Source organism: Puntigrus tetrazona, chromosome 12 (assembly GCF_018831695.1).
Source record: "Puntigrus tetrazona isolate hp1 chromosome 12, ASM1883169v1, whole genome shotgun sequence".
Classification (NCBI taxonomy): domain Eukaryota; kingdom Metazoa; phylum Chordata; class Actinopteri; order Cypriniformes; family Cyprinidae; genus Puntigrus; species Puntigrus tetrazona.
In genome coordinates this window covers 20,252,617-20,277,084 of record NC_056710.1, presented here as the reverse complement: position 1 = coordinate 20,277,084, position 24,468 = coordinate 20,252,617, and the positions used below count along the sequence as shown (strand labels likewise).

The window sequence follows — 24,468 nt, the reverse complement described above, 5'->3', positions numbered from 1 at the left end:
CTAATTAGCAGCGAGCAAACCGAAATTAGCTCTAACAGAGTCGGCTCTATCAAACAGCAGCTTGCTAAAGATTTATCTGAATTTGGAAACACAGAACGAGCAGTTTGGATTTTTTGATGTGATGTTGAAATATTCAGAGTGCACGATGAAGGAGCGTAATTGACATCTTTAATATCCAGTTTACAAACAAATCTGATTTTGATTTAAAGATCTGAGCTGCATGTAATATATACTGTCATACAAAGCCTTTTTGGTCTGACAGAGCATCTGAGAGCGCAGAGCTGCGTTTGCACGATAGAATTCATGAAGCCAAAGGGCTAAACTGAAGCTTTTTATGACAGGGATCGGTATAAATGCTAGATATATCAGACATCAGATGCTTCATAAAAATGGCCACAGGTGCAGATGCGTTTGCTCACAATCAATCGGACATTTCTAGAAACAAATGTTCGACCTGCAGGAATGAAAATGAAATCCACAGCTTTTGCCCAGCAGCTTTGCATATATCACCTCATGTGGTAGTTTTTATGTCTTTCATGTGTCTCTGTCTATTTCAATGTCTTTAACTTTATGTATAATGTATGTGTAACTAAGTTCAGCAACGTCTGAGCACAATCTGGTGAGAATTTGTAACCGTATAAATTTTACTTGATAATGCTATGTTAAACAGACGAAAGCACAGATCCCAAAATGCACTGCAGCTTGTGGCTAATATATATATATATATAAATAATATCGCAATTACAGTATTATTTAACAAATGTTTTGGAGTTCATATTTTGTTTAGCTAGTAATAACATATATATGTATATGGTGGCTGATGTACTTCAGAGTTGAAAACCATGAATTATTAAACTAAAGGGCAGAAATGCCATGCTGGTGCAAATGACTTGATTTCTCCACATGCAAGATACAAGAAAAATATCGGGTATTATTACGCAACAGCACAAGATACGTTGAAATACAAACACACTTGGCAGGAAGAGCGCACCAGATAGCTCTGAGGGACACATGTTGTCTTCGTTCTCTTTAAGTTGTGTGGTTGTTTTATAACAAACAAGGGAACCCGCACACCAAACGGCTGGAACAAACTGTGCTGTCGGATCCCACAGTAAAGAGTTTGTTTAGTGGATGAAGGGCACCAGGGTCCACAGCCTAAACACGCCTGCTGGCCAAAGCGGGATGATTCTCTCACAGCCACTAACAAGCAAAGCCTTACTGCGCTCTCATAAATATTACATGGGTGATAGTTTTGGGATGACCGCATGGACACGTGTATAGACTTGGTTACATTTTTCTGAACGCGTGAATTTCTCACTAATGAGTGCATTCATATTCAAGTTAACATTGTGAAGTTTTAGACTTTTAGTTTAGTTGTTGTTGTACTTTTTTTAATCTCATTATATTATTCATAATTTCACAATGTTATGATTCAAAGATGTTTATTTTTAGTGGTGCTTGTAGAAAGCATCATTATTCATTCCATCATTATTGCATCCCGACTCTTTTCGTTATCGCTAGTGCTTACTAATGAACAAAGGTGAATAATACATCATAAGTATGGACATTAAAGGAATGGTTCACTCAAAAATGACGATTTGACTCACCCTCTGGCCATCCGAGGTGTAGATGAGTTTGTTTAGCATGGGTTCTGTCAGAATGAAACTAAATCTGACAACATATTATAGAACTTTTTGGATTGTTTTACTTGTAAGCTCAAATGATTCAAATGAGACGATATTTTCGACTCAATATAATGGATATAGGACTTGTTTGAAGTTAGGAATGTCTGCATGAAGAGTTTGTTTATTATAAACATGCAGATTTTCTCTTCTTAAATGTTAATTAAAAGGCTGGAGTCATGTGGATTAGTTGTAACTTATTGTTTTGTTTTTATCAGCTGTTTGGACTCTCATTCTGACGGCACCCATTCACTGCAGAGGATCATTAGGTGTGCAAGTGATAATGCTAAATTTCTTCAAATCTGAGGTGAATATGGTACATTTTTAGTAAATGATCTCTTTTCTTTGAACTATTTCTTCCATGATATCTCAAATCTGCTCTTTGAAGAGGTAGTGTGCTATTGTGTTGCTAAAAAACTGGATAGTGAAAAATATAAAGGCGTTAGATTTTTTTTTTTTCTGTTAGTGTCATTTCCATTTTAATGTAAAATGCATTTCCGGAATTCCTGTCATCGGTTAGTTTAGATGTCTGATTTCCACGTCTTGATCAGTATTGATTGTGATGCATTACCACAACAGTGCTGCACCTGCGCCCGCTCAAACCGGCACGCTCTCGTTTTAATCTCTTTTTCCATCCTTTCGTCCTTCTTCTCGCATGTTTGATTCTAAGGAACTCATTTTCCCCTGTTTCAAGAGACATGTGCTTGCGTAAGCGCTCCAGACCGGTCGCAGACGATGCCGTGTCTAATTTACCTCCTATACATTTCCTCTGCTGAGCCACGCTTTTGATTTATTCTAAAGCGGGATTGTTTGGTTAGCGTTTGACCTCAAAGGATGTTTATTCAAAGTAGGGATCATAACATTCATTTTCATTTATATTCATCTTTCAGTTAGTATGTCTTTTCTTTAGAGTTCTATGACCATTTCCCACCCTCTTTCTCACCACGACTTAAATAGGCCATTTTTAGCTGCTGCTATACTCTCTTTGCATGTTAAACGAGTTAGCAGGTTTGCTCTTTGATGTAATATGCAATAGATTTTTAATTTTCCATCCTACACTGATAGCCTCTTTGTAAAGACTTCATCTTATTGTTTAACCATGACTTCATATGTTAAAATCTATTGACTGGGTGAGCCATTTTTTTACAGCTTGGTTTCAGTCTTTTTCACTGAGTAGAGAGTTTTGAAAGTTACACTATTTCTTCATGGTACAGTGAACTCTAACTCAAAAACATCAAGGAACTTTGATTCTTCATGATACAGTCTGTAAATGCTGTTTAATGACTTTTATGTTGAGCATTCAATGACTTCAGAAGGCCATAATCTCACTTAGAGTATGTTTCTCCCACTTTCAGTTTGCTACTTTAATTGTAAGACTTTACTTGGCCAACGTCTTTGCATTCTAAATAGGTGTTGATCTGTGAATGTAAAAGGTTCCAGAGCATAACAATTTCAATGTATGTGTTTTTAATATGAGTTCCCCTAGCCTGCTTATGGTCCCCCACTGGCTAGAAATGGCCATAGGTTTAAACCGAGTCCTGGGTATCCCGTTTCCCCTTTGAGAAACTGAAAGCTCAGATGGCCCAATCTGGAATCTTCCCTTTATGTCGTCATACAGGGAAAGGTTACCTCCCCTTTCTCTGCGTTGCTACCCCTAGTATTTAACAGACAAAACCAGATCGGACGAACTGTACACTCAAGGGTAGATGATCTGACAGGATTGTTACTATGAGGTGAACGTGTATAATAAGGACAAACTCACCGTGTCTATCTAGTCATGATGAAGATATATACATCACTCTGAAAAAACATGCCAATCACAAGAGAGGCTCATAAATAGTCATTAGACAGGCCGACATCAATCCTGCTTTTGATAAAGATTCTGAGAAAGGAGCTGTAAAAACCTATTGAGATGTTTTTTGTTACTTATACCACAAATATATACTCTTAAGGACATAAAATAAAAGTCCACAAATGTGTACGACGTGGGACCTTTAAAGTTCTCAAGGTTGTAATATAATGATGCTTTCAGAAAATCAGTTTTTGCAGGTGTTTCCATCAATGGTGTTTTAAATGTTAGCATCATCTGTAGTAAATCGAACACTTTTAATTCAAGAGCGAGGAAAATGCTGTTTTGCATAATTAGGATTAGATAATACATTTGTCACTGAATATTAAGTCTAAATAAAAGTGTATGCTGAATAGAGTGCTAGAATCAGCTTCCATTAATATATTCTCTCTGTTGCTCTAGTAAAGACTTCCAATAATTGTCATTTTACTCGCACTCATCATTTCTTAGGAAGCCAGTATTTTTTGTTTTGTTTTGTTTTCATATGAACCATACGTTGTGGTTCTCATGTTCTCAACTTGCATTTTTTTTTGCATTTTCATAAACGTCTACAGCAATGCTCTTCCAGTCGGGTCGTGTACTGTATAGTGATCTCTCACCCTAAGCTTTCCCTCCCTGATCCTGCACCAGAGCGACCTGCAGTTTCATTTATGGATAGGAGTAGACGCATGCTTGGAATAAAGCCAGAGTGTATGGATGTCCCGTGGAGCCATAATGGAGTTTACTCCCCCATAAAACAGTTTGCCAGCACACTGTCTGCTGTCCCTGTGCTTATTTATAGCTGTGTTTCATTGAGGTGACACTGATGGAGAAGGGTTGTTGACTTTTCCTCACCAGTGATTCGCTTCAATCAGCCTGTGTGAGGTGCAGAGGGAATGCGGCACTACAGACGGCTCCGTCACCCAGTAAACGAGCACTGGACCTCAATGCCAGTAGCCAAATTCTCCATCATTCCCCATGCCCGCATAGCGGCGAGAAACATGAGTCAGAGAGAAATATTCGGTGGAAGTTTCTACAAGAGGGATTTTCTCATGAGGTTGACACTTTTTAATGTGACACGTTTTGCGAAAATTGAGAGTGGATAATATTTTAATGGGAAATATCATCAGGGCTTTAACCGTAATTTTACAATGCTACGAGAATAATTTTTTGTGACAAAGAAAACACAAATAATTACTTTATTCAACAGTTTGTCTTCTCTGCAGCGTTTTCTTTGCATACAGAAAGCATTTTCGTACATTCATAAAATTTCGGTTGTACCCTCGATGTCATATGGATTATTTTACCAATCTCCATGCTGTTTACGAACGTTGATCATGGACGTTGACGGATTGCATTAATATGCATCAAAAATATCTTAATTTGTGCTCTGAAGATGAACACAGGGCTTACTGGTTTGCAACAACATGATGGTGAGTAATTTAATACAACATTTTCATTTTATGCAGCCTTTAAAGGTTTTAAAGATGTTTTTTAAATGCTGTTTATTGCTAAAGGAACACTACACTTTTTTGGAAATAGGCCCGTTCTCTGACTACCCCAGAGTTAATACGTTTTACCATTTTGTAATCTATTCAGCCAATCTCCGGGTATGGCGATAACACTTTTAGCATAGCTTAGCACAGATCATTAAATCCAATTAGACCAGCATTATCGCATTCAAAAATGACCAAAAACTTTCTATATTTTAGGAACTATACTCTCATTCCGGTGTGATACTTAAGAAACTTTGCTGCCGTACCATGACCACAGCAGGTGCAGTGATATCACATAATTTTTGAACGAGATGCTACTGTTTTAATTGAATTCAATGATCTATGCTAAAAGTCTTATCGCCAGTCTCCTATTCCATAAGTACTACTGTATATTAAGATGTGTTGTGTTTCAGTAAACGCTGTGGTATTTTTTAATTTGCTATTTTATTATATGAAGTCAATAAACAGGCTCTAAACGATGACTGGACAAGATAATTGAATATTTTTTTTCATTCTTCACTGTCTGTGTCCTTGAAAATCATTGTTTCTTCCTTCAAACTTTGATTAAAGCTGAAACAAAGTGTCTCAGTGTGGTGTTCTTTCAGGTTATTAATGAGCCTATATTAACAGTTGACCCCAAAATTTAATTACCATCATTATTTACTCACTCTAACTGTAGACCGTTATTATTCTGTGAAACACAAGAAGCGGTTGCTTAAAAAATCTACAAAAAAAACAGCTTTTTCATAGTGACCATTACTGTGAAGCTGACAAAGTGCACCATAAAAGTAGTCCAAATTAATTCAAGTTCTTTTTAAGTCATACAGTTTTGATTTCAGGGTAAATATCCTATCACTGTTTTTCAACTTGCCCACTCTAATTTACTGGCTGCTGGTTACCATTTTTGCTGTATTATCTGGACAGCTGCAGAAATCATTGGTCCTTGATTTCCTTGACCCCATCTGTCCAAGACGGGCTGAACAATGACTAAATATTGAAAAGAATATCTAGAATCTCTATAGTGCAAGATTTTTCAAATAATCACTAGGCTATGGCTAGAAAATGCAAGTTTATTTTCAGCCTTAGCATCGTGTTCATTAAATATTCAGCCTTCTTTTTTGTCTTATTGTCTCCGGTGTTAAAATAATGAGGGTGCTACTGATGAAACACAGTCTTTGTTGTTGGTTATTTGAGCTTCGTGTTTGCAAGCAATACAGATGAAAGCAGGCCACAACATTGAACCCAAGTGCTCAATGCCCAATGTCCTTATGAAGATAAAAAACCAAACAAGAAATGTCACTAAAAAAAGATTTTTTAAAATTTGACGCCCAAGAAATATGTCACATACAATTGCAATTTTGCCTGAAACATCTAGGAACACAAATGAAACCGAACATTAAACCTGCATTTTTTTTCTGGCATGTAAAAGTTAATGAAGGAACGGTTAGTGTTTTCTGGAAAATTGTTTGATGGTTTGCTAGAATCATGTGCATTACATATTTATAATCAGAAATTTGTTTATTTGAAAATCACTTTTTATTTTATTTTCCACAATAAGACTTTCATTTGAATATCAACAAAAATAATTATAAATAAAATGTTTGCCGATTAAAAGCTACAGTAAAAATGACAAAAAATTAATTTAACACTGTGAAAAATGTCAACATGATAACATACATACTTGTTACATGGTAACAAAAACAAGGCTCAACAACAAGGATGATAGCCTGGGGTCAGAGTTGGGCAGTTTCTTAAAGGTCACTTTCCTTTTTGGGTCGAAGCTTTGCTATCAGCACTTCACATCCAAAAATCATGTGTTTTCATACATTTCAAATATCTCGGAGGTTTTGAACATTATTGTTTACTCAGTATTTCCAGTGCTATCTCTCTTGCTAAAATAAGTGATTTGTTGAAACTGAGAATGAGTTTACAATGTTCTTAAATGCATCTTTTAAATGATAAAAATGATAAGATTGGAAAAAAAAAACAAAACATACACATAAAAAAAAAAGTGAGGGCATTTTAACTTGCAATTTAGACTTTATTAAAAATGCAAGCTATAATAATACCTAAGAATTAACATCTTGCAATTCTGCCTTTTTTCTCATAATTGTTCGTTTATATATTGCCATTTTTTACCTTTTTTATATCGAATTCTGACTTTAGCATTTTGAAAAGAAAAAAATTGATTGAAAAAAGGTCACATCTTAATTTGCAAATAAAATAATGTTTAATGCTTATATTCAAGATCGATGCAGAGAAATGACTGAAACCTTTTGGGAAAAACTATATTGTTGAGCCCTGCATATAGTTTTTGGTGCGTATAAAAGCTGACAGAAAAATGTAAAATTGCATTTCAACTATAATAAATAAAATAAAATAATTTATTTATTCATACTTACAAATAGCTACATGAATTGAATGCAGCCAAACACATCTAAACAGTCCTTTCAATTAAATTTCTCATTTACTGTAAACACAATCCACTTGCTCTTATTTAAAGAAATAGTTCACCCAAAAATGAAAATGTATTCACCTCAGGCCATCTGACATGCAGTCGAGTTTAAAAGGGGTTAAGAGAAATTGAGCGTTACTAGTGGATTATTGTGATTGTTTTATCAGCTGTTTGGACTCTCATTCTGACGGCACCCATTCACTGCAGAGAAGCCGTGGTTTTGATGAAGAAACTAATCTACGGTACGTCTTAGATGGCATGAGGGTTAGTAAATTGTCAGCAAATGTTTGTTTTGGGTGAAGTATTACAACACTTCACCGAACTGTACATGAATTTTCAGTAAAAAGTATCACTTTAATTTTTTTACGATATCATGACAAATGTAATTACAACAAACCGTTAGACAACATTTGAAAAATTCTAGCGATACACAACACCACTTACCGACTCTCACAGATGCTGTGGAGAATCTGTGTCGCACTCTGACAAAATAGTTTCACTTCTCACGGTCACTTTTAGCACAGCGCCAGGCATATCAACACTTATGTACAATTGATTATAAAAATCATTTTCCGCCTGTGTGCACAGGTCAATGGCTTTAGATACTTCCAGCGAGTCAAACTCTGTTTTCGTGTTCAGCGTGGTGATTTAGGAGCCTTGTTATAGTCAAACCGGAGATTAAGAGCTTCAATATGAAACAGATTCAGATATTCAGAGTTCATTCCCAAACTGCTGCTTGAACTCAGCTGGATCTGCCTTTGTTCGGTTTGTGTGTGAGTTAGTCGTTAAAAAGCAAACTGCCCTTGTGGTTCGTTCAGACGTATGGGCAGATGGTATCACAGTATACATTGTGATAAACGGCCACAGGAAATCAGTTCACAGTATTGTGAAAGAGTTCATGGCACTGTCTTCAAAGACTCATCTCATCTTCCTCAGACGAATTCTATTCTCCTTGTCTCGCTTCTTTAACGCGCCGACGAACTGCGTGAAAAATAACTCCTGGTCTTTCCTCTTCAGAACTAGTTTGAATCGCGGATCTTTTCCGTACTTTTCGGAAAATTCTTTGAACGTCGACCTGCGGAAAAAGAGAACATCAGAATGAGATCCTTGATGGTCATCAGATGTTTTACGTCATCGGTGTGATGGTCCACTATTGTTGAGTTGTAAGAGGTCTGATTGTGGTTGTTTTTAGGCTAGACTTTGAAAGCCTTCTCTATATAAAGGAGATCCTGAAGGTCTTTATTCTGAAGTACACGTGAACCTGCCCAGAACACTAAAGAGCACAAAATCACAAAAGAAACGTCCCTCATTTTGATGCATTTGTTATCTCCTGAACTCGTAACTAAAATCTTTTTTTGTCAGGGAATTCAGTAGTTGCAAAAGTTGAGTTGTTAGCATTAGGGGTTAAAGGGTTAGCTCGCCCAAAAATGAAAATTAGCCTGTCTTTATATACCTTTGGAGCATCCTAGGTGTATGCGCCTTCCTTCTTTCAGTCGAATCCAATATGAGTTATAGAAAAATTGTTGTGACTCTTCTAAGCTCTATTATTGCAGTAGGCGAGTGGTTCCCTTTTAACAGTCTAAAACAAGTTAAATAAAGTGCATGCAAATGTAATACAACATCCCTCACATGGCTCCGTGGGGTGAATTTACTCCTCCTGTAATGAAACCATGGGTTTTTGTAAGATAAATATCCATATTTCGCATATTACATAATAAAGCTGACTGAAGAAACTGGAAGACGAATCGAAATGTAGTCTCTTGGTTTATATCAAAATCCTCTGACATTTTTCTTTACAAATCCTCGGTTTGTGCTTGTAATTCATTACTGCCATTTTGTTTTGTTCTCTCTTCGCGCTCGTCCCTAATCACGCAATGCAATGCATCTTATGTCATCCACCAGGACTGCTTGTGGTTTGAAACAGAATGCATGGATTCACTACAGGGGGCCTTTTATTCACCCCCGGAGCCATGTGAGAGACGTTTTATTACATTTAGCATGCATCTTATTTAACATGTTTTATACTGTTAAATGGAACCACACGCCCAGTGCAATAACAGAGATTAAAAGACCCAGGAAAATGTTTAATATATACTGGGATTGGATTTGCCTGAGTCACATACACCTAGGATGCTTCAAATGTAAGTAAATGACAGGCTAATTTTACTCTAACCCTGTAACATGCAAGTTTAATATTAGCACTGGCTTTTCAAAAAGACATGAACCTTATTGGCTTGATCTCAGGACTCACACTAGTGAGTGATGTTAGAGGCTGTGGTCTTTGCTCAGGGGTGTATCCCAAAATGTGCACTAGCAGCCGTTGTTTGCTAGAGGAAGCAATCATTAGCATTCTTGTTAGCGTGCCCACCTCCATCGCTGGAAATAGAGCAGTAAAGTAGAACCTCACTCCCTAACTGAAACTAGAGGATGCAGTCTTTAGTGTCCTTGTTAGTATGCCCGTGGTCCGCCTCACATGCCAGAAACGCCAGTTCCCAAGTCCCACTCAGAGCAAGCGGTTGAGTTACATTGGTGCCGTGACCCAGATATAGGCGGGAGAGTATAATGAAGGCCAGCTAGCAATAGCTGAATAGTTAAGCATCACCTCTTGAAGCTTTAGCAACTGACACTATAGGCTGTGATCTTTAGCTTCCTTTGTTCTTCGCACCTCACATACCTAAAACGCTATTTCAAGTCCCACTTAGAGTGAGCTTGGCAAGTAGACCTGGATAAAATGCAAAAAAAGTGTAATAGCACCTTCTACCATAAAGCAGTAAAAACACTGACAGACAGAAAATTCCATCAGTGATGGGGATAGACATAATGCAGGCATATGCATCTGTATGATATATCACTCAGTACCGTAAAGTGATGACTTCCTACAAATGTTTTGGTTTAAAGACGGGAGCTGCGAATGTGTTAATTCACATATTTTCGCTTCCTTTCGCTATAAATGAATCTGGTAAAGAACAGAGTAAAAATGAAAGAAGTCTCTGTGCAACCTGCAAAGATGAAACTTCAAGCTGAGTGTTAATCCCCGTGGTGTGTTTGAATTTAGTACTGTGTGAGACCTTTAACAAGAAACAAGGTTATCATCAAATACACAAAACCAAAGAAACGTGGACCTAAACTGCAAAGACCATCAGTTATTAACACCTTTGCTGAATAAATAATCCGCTCTAGAGACAGATTTTATTATCGCACAGCAAAAGCAGTCACACTTATTTTATAAGCTCACCTGGATGTGATTTTTGATTCCTCTAGCAGTTTCCTGTACTCTTCTTTCGCTTGCTGGAGTTTGCACTTTTTCTCTTTATGCTCCTCTTTCATTCTTGCTTTGACAAACTGATCGTAAACCTGAGGGACAACAAATAAATCAATGAAATATTAAAATAAAATAAATAACGTAAAGTGTACAGTTACCTTGATAAAAGACATTTGGTCTCAATACCATCTACTAGCATTTTTTAAAACCACAGTAGGTCTGTGGAAATGTCGAGTTAATGCAGTTTGAAGTTTTATTAATGTTTGAGGTTGATTGAGGCTGATGTGAAAGCTTTGTGTCATACCTGCTTTCGTTCCTCTGGACTTAGCAGCAGGTACCGAGGATCAAATACGATTTTGTGCAGTTCTTTCTCCCAGGTGGAGAAAGCGGACACCTGTTCCAAACACACAGGCTAAATGATGCCCATCCAAAATAACTGCATGTCAATTACACCACTTCATTTTAAGATTCAAAGTGTGTGCAGATATACAAATTCTGTATGTGTGGGCCAAATAATGGTTGTTATCATCACTGGATTTCTCACCCCTCTTTCCAGAAGCATGTCTCTGAAGTGGCCGATCCGGAGCTCCAGCGGTAAAACCATCCGAAGGGATGATCCATTTTTTCCTTCACAATCAACAGGATGGTCTAGTCTTCAAAGGAATAGATATACAACAGCTCTGATAAGTAATTCTGTTAATAGTTTATCCGATACAATGAAAAAAAATAGTTGTAGAAACAATTCTCACTCAGAAAAAAAAATTGCTTAAAGGCTGCACCTTCAGTGATTTCTGAGATATTTGAAATCACCAAAACAAACGCACCTCTTCTCAAAAGGATAGGATAGATAAGACGCATGTAACCACCTCATCATAAGTAGACACGCCTTTTACAGCTGATTGGCTGCAGTTGGCTAAAATTGGTACATTGGTTTCAAGCGTAGTCCGATACTACTCTCAGCAGAATTTCTCAGAAATTGCTTTTACTGCACAAAAAATTACAAAGAAGTAATTACAAGTAGCAAGCAGGGCTGCAAGATTAATTGAATGCAATGGTCATGTCAGTAAAACCGGGTAGTAGTAAATCTCCATTAAATGGAGCTGCATTTACTATACAGAGTTTACAGACTAACTACCACAAAAAAATTGCAGACAATATAATTGTATGATTATGAAATTAAATAATGAATTCTGCAATTATGACAGCTGTTTGTGTAGCTAAAAGTATGTGAAAATACCACATTTAATCATGTTTACATTACCACATTAGCATCAGTCGAGTATTTGAAACAAATCCTTCTGTGAGATGATGTGGCTTCTTACACAGACTAAAGCATGCAACATATTTGATAAAATATTCTAAGCAGTGATAAATGCTATGTCGATTAGCATTGCGTTATTATACACTTTATTATAATGAAAATTATAATAAGTACTCAGAAATCATATATTGTCGTAGTCTTGTGTTTATTAGTCATGTCGCCTGACTCTTGCGTCACGCTTATGGTTTCCAGTGTTTCTATTTGAATTAGCATTTATTGCAAGCTGATAATCTTATGTTAAATCTATTTAATTTTTTTTAAAAAGCAAATGCATATATATCATATATCAGTGCCCCACTCATCAAAGTTTAATGTAGAAAACATGAAGCCGTTGACTTTAGCTACATTAAAAACACTATTTAAATGGGCTCCTATGGAGACCAAAACAGAAGAGCATCCAATCGGAAATTAGAATTGTGAATGGCAGCGCTCTTCGTTTACTCAGGAAATCGATCTGTTGGCATTTCCTGGATTTCTTCTGCAGGGCGTATTTGGAGTTTATACGCTAGAGCGACCTCAGGCCTTCAGACGGAGATTTAATGCGGATAATAGAATTGTGCTTCACTGATAAGATGTGCATGACAATCGTAGCTTTCAAACGCGATTGTAAAAAATGTTTTTTCTTATAAATGTACTCCATTGCTCTGTTTTAACTTAAAACATCCATTTTTACAGTGCAGTTCAAGTTTTTGCCAAAGACTTCTAAATGGATAACTCTCACAACTTAAATATTATATTATATGTCACTTCATCTATTCAACAATTCCGACTGCCTCTTTTTGCTATCATTAGTTTTTATCATACACTTCGGTTTGAACACGCTTTGTTTGTCTTGACCTCTTGATTTTTCATTGAGTATTAAAAAACATATCAGCCTATACTAGCCTAACTAGTATCAGCCGCAAGGAAAAAAAATCGTAGACAAATCCAAACCGTCGGAAATGAAATACGCAACATAAACAAAATCTCTTCAAATTTTCTCGAGATGCGAAATGTTTTCTTGTCTCTACGCAGACATCTGGGCGTACTTCAAACATCCTCCTGTTCAAGTTAAATCATCTCTGAGAGAGACAGATTGAGAAATTCGCATCAAGCTGTGAGTGCAGATGTTGCCCACCAAAAACCGGAGACTTCCTGTTGCGCTGCGATTATTGAGGTGAGTGACATACAACACGTCTGTTACGAGATCCTCCTCATCAATTTAAATGGACTTTGATTCGCTGGTTCAACCCCACTTACTTGTAGCGTTTGGTCTTTAAACTATGTTCCTCTTCATCCTCATCGTCGTCATCAGCATCAGCATTTGAGCCATCGTCTGTTGATGGAGCAAATCATGCTTTCAATCAGTGTATATATCCTAAACTGTACCTGGGTTTAACATTGTAAACAGATCACCAAAAGAAATGAACGATAAATTAGTAAAAATATGCAAGAAGCTTGTAAAGATTTACGCGCACAAATCCAGTTGATCTGCATTAATGTACCTGGCTCATGTCAGGTTGTTAATCCGAAAAGCACAATAAGAACAAATTTACTCGAACGGACATATTTAAATTATAGACACTGAATAGATTAAGGTCATCGATAGATAATCTCCACGAAACAGCAATAAAACTAAATCAATAAAGATGAAAAGCCTTGTGGGAAATCAAGCCAACCGTATAATAACTTCCAGACAAGATCCAGACTAATTCAATATTTGCAGAGCCGCTTCATTGGATTACGTCTTTTTAGTTAATCCACGAGAACACCAGTTCTGCAGTTGGTGGGTGTATTAAAACTTTTGCTTGAGCATCATTATCACACTGTGAGGATTAAACTTTCAGTCAACTTCATCCCTTTATACAGGCTCTGCTCTGGTATTTCATATCATAAAGTCATGAGTTACACTTCACTGATTCAGCAACTTAATCTGAACATAAATGAGTCCTACCTTGAGGCTACAGTAGGGCTTGCCAACCTGATCTCATTAGTATTACGCTACTGTTCAAAACTTTGGGGTCAGTATCATCTTTTAATTAATGAAAAATGCCAGTAAAGTCTTGTGTACAAATAAAATAAAAAGCTATTTGAATGGTAATATATCCTATAACAGGTTCATGGAATATGCATTTAAATCACAAGTTGATATATTTAGATGAGACTTATTTAGACATTAGACCAAATATGTTTAACGCATCATCTTTTTTTTTTTTTTTTAACATAGTTAACACATTTACTGAATCTTTCATAACAGTTTTTGTGTGTGATTTCTAAATATGATGATGTTTCAATTATACTTCATACTTGCTAAACTTTTGATGTTAATTAAATACAGTTTCACTTTGCGCCATCTGGACTTCATAAAAAATAAATAAATAAAAATTGCCATTAAATGGGTCAGAAACCACATAAGTGTGTTAAGTATTATTTCCAGCCAAAATCTCACCTAAAGAGTCTTTCTTGCGTTTATGAGGCGGGTCCTCGATGATTCGATTGAGGTCTCCACGGTCTTTCAGATCCACTGGTTTCTCCCATACTGACAAATGCATGGTGGGATTGAAGAAAAACACCCTGTCATCTCCTGTCCACACTACACACCTACAGAAACAAGAAAAAGATGCATTTATGCATTCGTATCCACACAGGAATACAATCCGACAGGCTGTGGTATTCTGACTGCGACTAAGAAATCTCGATGACGAAAAACAGTCTCAGCAGCACCAAAGTGACCCAAAAGAGAAGATTCTGGGTCACAAGCAACAGTTCTGGGTATTCTGGGAACAACTAATTTAATTCATTTAATTCAGATTCTGATGTATTTTTTACACAAGATTTTCAAATGGATAACTCCACAATATGTCCAGCATCAAGTATCTACAAGCCTATTACACATTTAAGTTTTATGTCATAAATCTAAAAGCGCCCTTTTTTTTTCAGATGTTCCGCACTAGATATTCTTACCTTACAGTGATAATTTAAGACCCATTTCAGGCTTCATTCAGGCCATGTCGGATAAAGTATTCATGGATTCTGCAGTAGTCTGTAAGGTAATTTGATACAACCTCATGCCAACCATGACAAACCAATCCTGACATTTCATTTTGCAACCCCATCGATCAGGGAGATCGGCAGTGCCTTCCTGTACCATAAAACTGACCCAATGATATTAAAATTTTTTGAAACTGAGCATCCGTTCTGCTTATACGCAGTTATTCATAGTGCAAACATATGGTTAGCACTAGACACATGCTTCATTTGTCTTTCCATTAATATTGCAGGGATTTAAATCATTTCTATGTAACCTCCATATAAAACAATAACTGCAAAATTAACTTTTGAAGCAAGAGCTCTACCCAAAGGACCATTTTATTGCTCAGAGGTTGTTTTTTATGGCTTAGAAGACGCAAAGTAGTGACTTCAATACTTTCTTATGCCTTTCTTCCATCCAGGCTTACTATGCAGAACAACTTTAAGCTCTTCTTACATCAGATGCATTGGGACATTGGGACATTATTGAGGTCTCTTCTGGAACTATAAAAGAAATATCCGATAAGTTGGAGACTTAAGCAAACAATCAGTTTGTTCTCCATTGAGTTAATTTTTCATTTTCATTTGAGGCACTAAAGAGATCTCATTTGATCGCTCTGAAATGCGGTTTTAACACGGGTATCTAACCAACATCCATATCTGGATAATCACACAACAGCTTCAGTTCTGGTGTCATCAACCACATGTTAAATGCATTTAACAGTGAAGCCAGTTTGTGTGAGTCAACAAAAGCTGAACGCGATAAGCCATGACGCCTGGCGGGCTACAAAAATGTGTGTGTGAGTGTTTGTTTGCAGTGAACGAAAGCCCACACTGCTTTGGCAGAGAAAAATGGAAGTCTTGTATAACATGTCGTCCTCATGCAGGTTTTCGATTGGCTGTCAGTGCATCTGTTTAGCACTGGAGGTTTGCCATGTGCACTGCTGTATTTTATTCAAGCATGTATTACTGTCATCAAACAGTTATAAAGCGGCATGCATCATTTAGACGCTGCTAAAACTGCTGACATTTATGACAGAATGAGAGGAGATAAAACAAACATCTTTATGTCACTATGGAAGAACAAAATGGCTATTAAAGCATTCCGAAACAGCACACTTACAACAGTGGCATTTGAACGTATAGGTTGACACGGAGACGATTGCGAGAACACAATTGATTGGTCATTTTCTTGCATGCAGAAAGTCATTTATTAGCAATAAAGATGCATCAAATTGATGGCGAGCCATACAATCATATTTGCACAGAAAAAAACGGGTAGTTACCATGGTGATCCAGGTATAGGCGTAGATGCAACTGGCCGCTTGTCTTTGAGTGAGCTGTCCTCATCCATACTGACTTTAAAAGGCCCATCCTGCACACAAATGCACACATATAAAGTATATATCAAAATATAAATTGTATATATATATATATATATATATATATATATATATATTGTATATATTATTAAATATTAAATAATGATATAAAATCAATATGAAAAATACAAAAACTTAATATATATAATTATTAAAAAGTAATAATAAAAATATAAATAATGCTAAAATAATACAGATAACCAAACAATTTCATTAAAAAAAAATAAAAAGATTCAATAATAATCCAGCACTGAAAATATCAGTCAAAATCAATCTAATAATCAAAAAAGATTGTTTTAATCAATACTTGTATATATTCTCATACTTATTTCAGTATCCTAGTTTTTAGAACATAAATATGGGGATCAATCCAAAATTTTTGTTCAACAACAGACAGCGAGGCTTTAAAACGGTGCATATGTTTTTTTCTGTTTTTTTTTTCTACTCTGTAATCATGCAGGGAAAGTGAACCTCAATTATCTCACCCCAAACACAGGTTACGAGGCTAATAATAAAATATAGTGTTGATTATCAACCTGATAAATGATGTAGATTTGTTCAGCCTTGAACACACACTCTGAAAACAACCAATTATCCAGCGCCTGCATGACCGAACGATGCAGATTACTGATTCTCTGCATAAGGTCGAGCAGCGTGGCTTACACACTCTTTACGGTCAAATGAATTACCGTTATGGGGGATTTTTTCTAATTAATCTGGCTGAGAAGATTTTAAAAGCCGTCACCTATGGGGACGCTGTGGTACAGCGCTCTTCAACAAAAGCGATTATTAACTCAATCTTAATTGGACTCCAAATCTGTGCCCACAGTCTGACCTTTTCCGCAAATCAGTTCGATATTCTTTCTGCGTCTAAGACACTCCAAAACAATTTCCATGCGGACCAAGGTCTGGCAGCCAATGAACATTATTATGATGGCAATGATGTCGATGTTGCCTATATAACGGTTTTAGGAATCAAATACAGCTAATGAGAGAATGATAAGGATTACCAACCTCAGCTTTAGCCTCTGGGTTTGGATCACGGCGGAGCACTAAGGCATCTGTGCAGGATGGCTTCTTCAGTTCCAAAATCTTATCTGAAGACAGAGATCAATGGCAAAACATTGTTTCTTCAAAAACATAGCGCCTCATCAATAGTAAATTCACTTCATATTCATGTTCATGTTCCCATATTCACTTCATCCACTAATTAAATGGCTGTGGCATCGAATCAATCAATGAATTCCCATAATGAAAACACTGCAAATCAGTTTATACTGAGAGCTTTCATTTCGTCTTCTATTTTAAGCAGAGCAATCATCGAGGAAAGAGGGGTGCCTTCATTTGCATGCCTTCATAAGTATGCTGATATGTGTAAATGACAGTATTCTTCACTGCTTGACTGCTATGTCTCGGATCTCTGAGACAGCTAGCGAAAATGCTTTCGTTTTAATATGGACGATTTGTGTGTGCATGATATTCATTTAACTTTCTATTTTGTTTTAAAAAAAAATATCCTGGCAAATATGTATCACAGTTTCTGTAGTAATGATGCCCGAAAACCTAGCTTTGAGCAATTATATTTTAAAATATGAAAAAGAAATCAGTTATTTTGTATTTAAATAATATTTCAGATCAGACAATTTAATCATATTAGTATGTTTGCTGAAGGGTCACGAAGACTGGGTTAATGGTGTTTAAAATTCACCTTTGCATTACAGAAATACTCTTTAAAAAATATGTTATAACACCTAACGATATTACGTATTGATTGCATCTACATTTTTTACCAAATGAATGCAGCCTTGGTGAGCAGACAGTCATGACGTCTGAACAGTAGTGTTGAGTTGGAAACAAAACAGTACATTTTACAAGAAAATACTATTTTAGTCTTTCTACTTTCAACATTTTGTGGTTAATTCAACGTGTTACTTGCCATTTCTTTGTTATTCATCTTGTTAATTAACTGTGATGTATACTTGCAATTTCTGAGTGCAACATTTTTCCTACATCATTTTTCCCCCCTAACAGATACACAGCGTATTGCATTACAAACAATGAAATGCCAATTGCTCTTTATGAATATCGACGGATCATTCAGAACATCAATAATGTATTCTAAAAAAAAAAAAATCGCATTACAAGTAACATCAAAAGTTATCAAAAGACATTGCATTGCATTCTGAACATCAATTGATAAGAGTAAAACCTTCTAATAACAACCAACTAACAGCTGGCAGGCGAATCAATAAGAAAACAACACACTGAGACTGTCAGTAATGGTAGAAACCATTATGCACTACACCGTCAGTCACTTTAAATAGTTTGAAACTCAGTCTAGCCCAAAATAATTTTCGCTTTATCTCCATGGAAAGGTATGAAATTAGATGTGGCAAGCATAAGGTGGAGTGGAAATCAAATGCGCTGCTTGATCTTTTGTCCTGCATGAAATTAAACTCAAACAGGCTGCACACTGAATTCGGCAGCTTTGGATAAAACAACAAAGAAACGTCAGGGAGGAAAGCTCTTGCTCAGAGGTGAGAATGTGGTTTGCTAAAGGTTGCCTTGGTTCTACATATACCGTACAGTTAAAGACAGTTCATTCTGACAGGAAAAACAAACGATTTCAGTCTTTTTCCTCACACAGAGTAGCCAGACTTCAGAGGACTTGAATATAGAGCTTATATAGTTATATACAGTTATATAGATTTGCCTGTAAACTACCATCTACGCAACTCCGACATCCATCCATTTTGCGTTTCATGGACAGTAGAAAATCATGAAGTAATAAATGAGAAATGTTGTTATTGGATGAGCCATTCCTTTAAAACCTGACTTGAATCAGACATGAAAAGAGCACGGATTTAGCATAAACTAGCTTACCATTGAAAAGTTTGAGAATTTTTAAAGAATGTTTAAATGCTGTTGTTACTTAATGAACTTTTAGAAAGAACTGGAAATCGCAAGATGTTTAGCAACAACTAAAGTATACCAACGTGCAATGGGGCTAGCAATGTGTTAAAACGTGCTAGCAGCTTGCTACAACATGTTCAGCTTGTTGAATCATGCTCAAAATATGCTAACAATTGTGTTAGAATGTGTTCAAAAAAAAAGAACAATTTGCTAAAACGTAAAAATAATGAGAAAACAACTAGCAACTTGAATCAAGATATAATATGCTATAAAATAGCTGTGCTGTAAACTTGTCAAAACATGGAAATGTAAAAAATTTAACAAAACATGCTGTGCTAAATAGCTTGTTAAAGCGCGTTAAAACATGCTATGCTAGCAACGTTTATAAAATATCTACCAACATGTTGAATGGTATTAAAAAAACTTCTAGTTGGTCTCCCTGCTGAAAAAAAAACTGCATGTTAGGTACGTTTTAAAGCTGGGATGCTGGTTTAAGCTGGTTCTTTGCTGGTTTAAGTTGATCCCTAGCTTGTTCTAAGCTGGTCTGGCCATTATAAACCAGCAATGGACCATCTTAAACCAGCATCCCAGCATCAAAACTTAACCAGTATATGCTGTTTTTTCAGCAGGGCTTTTAAAGGTTTAGTGGTCTGAGGAGGGTCTGAAAAACTTTTTCAATAAAGTTTTTATTGGCCTGTTTGGCATTTTCTGACTAAAAAATAACCTTCAAGCTTTTAAATGTAAATCGAACTTCTCAGGCAAGCCGATACCAAAGTGTGTCAACAAACTTGATCCAGGTTCTTCAAAGAAAGCTCCAACTTTTCAACGGGGTAAAAGGGGGCATGAGCTAGTAATAGATTACTTACAAAACAACTAACACAAATCCTGATTAAAGTTGGATGAAACCGTTTCTAGGCCCGTAGCAACTCTTTGTATTACAGCGAGCGACTGCTTTGCAATAAAGGCTGAATGAAGATTCTGTTTGATTTATATCAGTCATCATCACAGAGCTGGAAGCGTTGATGGGAAACCTCTCATCCACGCCTACACAAACCATTCATCTGTTTCTGTCAGAGCAGACACTTCCATGGCGCGCTTCCACTCTGAGGCCTTACGTAGATGGAAGACAATGGAGAAGAATATCTATGTGACGACTAGTTGAATCACAAGCTGTTTATGCTGTGATAAACACAAGGCTGCTGTCCAAAATATGTGTCACACAGGGAATGCAGAAGAACTGTGATGATGGAACACTGCTGGTCAAGTTAAATCTGTTTAGCTAGAGAGACTCTTGACTATCTTGTATAAAATGCAATGAATTTCATGAATGCTTTTCATGACTCCTTTCTGCCTTATCGGTAATAAACGAGAAAGGCTATATAGCAGATGTCCTTTAATTAAAGCCTCCTTTAGAAGTGCCCGCAGGGTTGGTATTTTTGGAATAAACTTGTTGTGAAAATTTCGAAAACAATTCCTCACTTCAGAGATGGAAAAATAATAACTCTATTAAATAAAAATGGACTCCGATTGAATAAAATGATGCGTACAAGAAAGAAAGATGAAAAAAGCTTCTCTTTATTATAAAAAAATGTATATAACTTGATGATGGCTCTGTCCTTTAATAATGAACAGATGGAATAATGTTTAAAATAGCTCACATATATGCATATGTATTTTAAAATAAAATATATGCCAAGGCTGTATTTGTTCAGTCAAAATATGGTGAAAAATTACATAATATTTACGATATTATAAAATAACATTTACACCTTTATTTTTTTAGTGTCACATGATCCTTCAGAAATCAGTCTGTAATTTACTGCTTGAGGAAAATTCTTAAATAGCATTAATTTTAAAAAGGTTATCCTGTTTCATATTTTCTTTTTTTTCATCCAGGATTCTTTGACCCTAAACCTTTGAATTTTAGTGTAAACACACCTATGAATACTAATGAAAGATCATTGGCATACACTGCAGAAGCGGGTGTAGGAATGTTGCTTAAGATTATATTATATTTTATGCACGTTATCGCACCTGTTGCTCTTTGCTTTTTCCAGTTTCCAGTGAGTAGGGTCACCCAGGAGCAGTGAGTGACGTTACATGTGATCTGAGAGGGGCAAGACGGGTCCCAGCAAGCCTTTCCAGCCGCCCCGTGTTCCTGTGTGTCACAAAGAGAAGATGGAAGAAGATTTGACTATGCATGCAAGAGACCTACTGAAAGAGAAAGATTAAACTGACTGGTAAGCTCTAACTAGTTTCTAAATAAGTAAAAATTAAAAATAATAAATATATATATATATATATAATATTAACAAATCCAACTAGACCAGCTTAAACTGAAATAAGCTGTTTTTACACCAGGGATTGCATTAAACCATGTTCTTTCTTATTAACTGTGACAAACTGTGAAAAGTAATGCTATTAGAGATGATGCCAAGGACACACTGCAAAATACACAAACATTATGCATTACAAATCAGTCTGGCTATCCATTTTCCACAAGCCAATAAGGCAATGGATTAAATACAAAAAACTCAAACCCACATAAACAAACCTACAGGAGTACAATCAGCAAAATAATTCCCTAGATCGACATAAATGATGCTTTCATCGTTGGGAATCAAAAGAGCGTTTCATTTTTCTCTCTAAACTTATTAAACTGATCAAAGCTTCAATCAAAAGTTCGTCTGGATGGTTAAGCGGTGAAAATGTTGAGAGAGGCTTGAGGCTTTTTCCTCATCAACCGGGCCATATTTAACCTTTAATTTTCTAGCGTCTGTCCGAATTCTGCTCAACAGACTCTGCTTGTTCATAAAGGTTAATTACATTTGGCTTCAGCTCTGGGCTGGGCATTGCTGAAATCCAGAGGGGTTGACAGATTGTCAGGTTGAATATGTATGTGCCATTTCCACGAGCACAGAAAGCAGATGCATTTTTAAAGCATTTGTGATGTTCTGCTTCACAAAAACAGTTGAAGTTATCAAGCTTTCTCTATTATAAATGACATTGCCCTTTCTCTTTCTGGTCTTGCCCTTTTAAGCCACAAAATATAAATGACGTTAAATTATGCAAATTGAAAGAAATTAAACTAAAAGCAAAACATAAAGTAATAAAAAGCAATGCAATAAACTAGCGATATATTTTTAGATACGTTTTAGTTATATAATAACCCTGCGTGTAAAAGAAGTAAAAGATTCAATAGAAAATATGTATTTTTCAATGCGCATTACTTGAAAAAAAATGCAAATGTAAATCAGATATACATTAAATAATGCACCTTATAACTTTAAATATAAAATACTGCAAAAAATCATTGCATTTGTTATAATGTCTGACTCTGGAACCTCAGTTCATTATGAAAGAATATCAGTCACAGTTGTGTCCTGTCAGTTACTTTTTTGAAAAGATGTATTGTGCGTTATGGGAGTTAAATGAAGAGGGAGATGATGAGATCTGCTCATTAAAACATTTAATGATGCATGAACTCATGATTTGCATCTGTTCGCTGAAACAATACTACTGTTCTCGCTATTACTTTCAGATCTGGGAGACACACACACACACACACACACACACACACACACACACACACACACACGCACACACACACACGTACACAGATGCTGGATTGATAACCTAACCACACTTTGTGATATCTGGCTTGTCTCTAGTTTACTGGCCATTAGTTTTCATTTATTTCCCTCAAAGTTTCATATGTTGTGAGGCCTGCTCTCTTTTGAGGACGTGTCTCACACATATCTCATCAATCTTGAATTAGCTGCTTGCATTACGTATAAAAAGAAGAGATCGTTTAATGAGAACAGGCACTCAGGCCTCGGTAAAAAGTTGTCTTCCAGCTTAGTCATTAAATAATTAAAAGCGCATGATCAAAAACCTGAAAACTGATTAAAGCTACCCGAATCAACAACGAGAGCGTAACGTTCGCCGCTCTGCTCTAGTACCGCTTTTCTCATGGTTAAATTACGACATGAACTTGAGCAAACAATCTCAATTTTCGTTTCGGGAGGAACTGTCTTTTAAAGCTTTTTTTTCCTTTTCGCTTTAAGGGTAAAAGAGGATGAATTTGCTCATAAAGGTTTAGAGGCATCCTGTATAAACCTGACTTCGCCCCTGAACCGTGCAAATCAAAACAGGGTCGATCGGTTGATATTACTCGTGGGAAGGTTAAGAGACTTTGATGTGTTTTGATGTCAGGACTGATGGGATAGAGGGTGACAAGAGGACATTATCTGTAATCTGTTGTTATGAAGGCATCAGACGGAGGCAGTGAAAGCTTTCGGAATGACCTGTATGAGACAAATGGTTGCTAGGGGTGAGAGACAGAGGAGACCTTTACAGTCGACGTGATGTGTGTGAATGTCTGAGGTTAAGACGCAAGGTCTAAAACTGTGCATTCTGCTGCTAAATGTTTGCTATTTGGTTGGGCTTAATATAAGATTGCAGCGCGTGACTACAGCAATCGAACAGAAATTATACTGTTCTGCGTGAGACAGCGATTCTGCATGGGAGACTCGACTCATAAGTGATTCCGAATAGAGCTTGGCATTAGCATGTTGCTAAGCTAATGATGCATAAAAATAGACAGCTCACACAAATAGTGGGTAAAACGGTGTTAAATGACTTTAGATATATGTGTAGACTTGTGAAAAGATATATTTATGCTGTCAGAATGTGTGCTGGAACCCAGAAACGATTTATGGTGGCATTTTTTTGCTTTTCAGACTCCATTGTCCCAAAGTCAGTGGGGATTTGAATGGGGCCTGGGATAAATGCTTGAAATAAGGTCCACGGTTTACGTTTTATTTTAGGATCAAAGGATTTTGAAAATGTCTGGAAAAAGGAAGGTTAAGTGGCTGAATTGGACTACCGAGGTTGTCGGAGACATCATTAAATTGAACAAGAAAACTGATCGATTTCTGCTTTTCCATCTCAAACTTTCCTTCTTTACAATACATTTAAAAAAAAACTGAATGGAGGTGACGCTGAAGTCAACTGACCATGGAGTAGTTTGCTTATAGCCAATTTTTTACTTCTGGCAATTGTATTAAGGCTTCAAAATTCATGTTTTTTTGTGAACAAATGATGAACAAATCTGTTAT

General features: G+C 36.4%; 1 protein-coding gene across 1 annotated transcript; it reads right to left on the bottom strand.

Moving 5' to 3' along the window:
* Positions 1-8,194: 8,194 nt before the first annotated feature.
* Positions 8,195-23,322, bottom strand: LOC122355355 (transcription elongation regulator 1-like protein). The gene is given in 11 exon segments (XM_043253524.1): positions 8,195-8,536; positions 10,697-10,815; positions 11,028-11,117; positions 11,268-11,376; positions 13,284-13,359; positions 14,473-14,624; positions 16,340-16,428; positions 17,450-17,532; positions 21,383-21,464; positions 21,466-21,506; positions 23,265-23,322. Coding segments are annotated over 11 exon segments (1,056 nt in total). The 3' UTR covers positions 8,195-8,379.
* Positions 23,323-24,468: the final 1,146 nt, after the last annotated feature.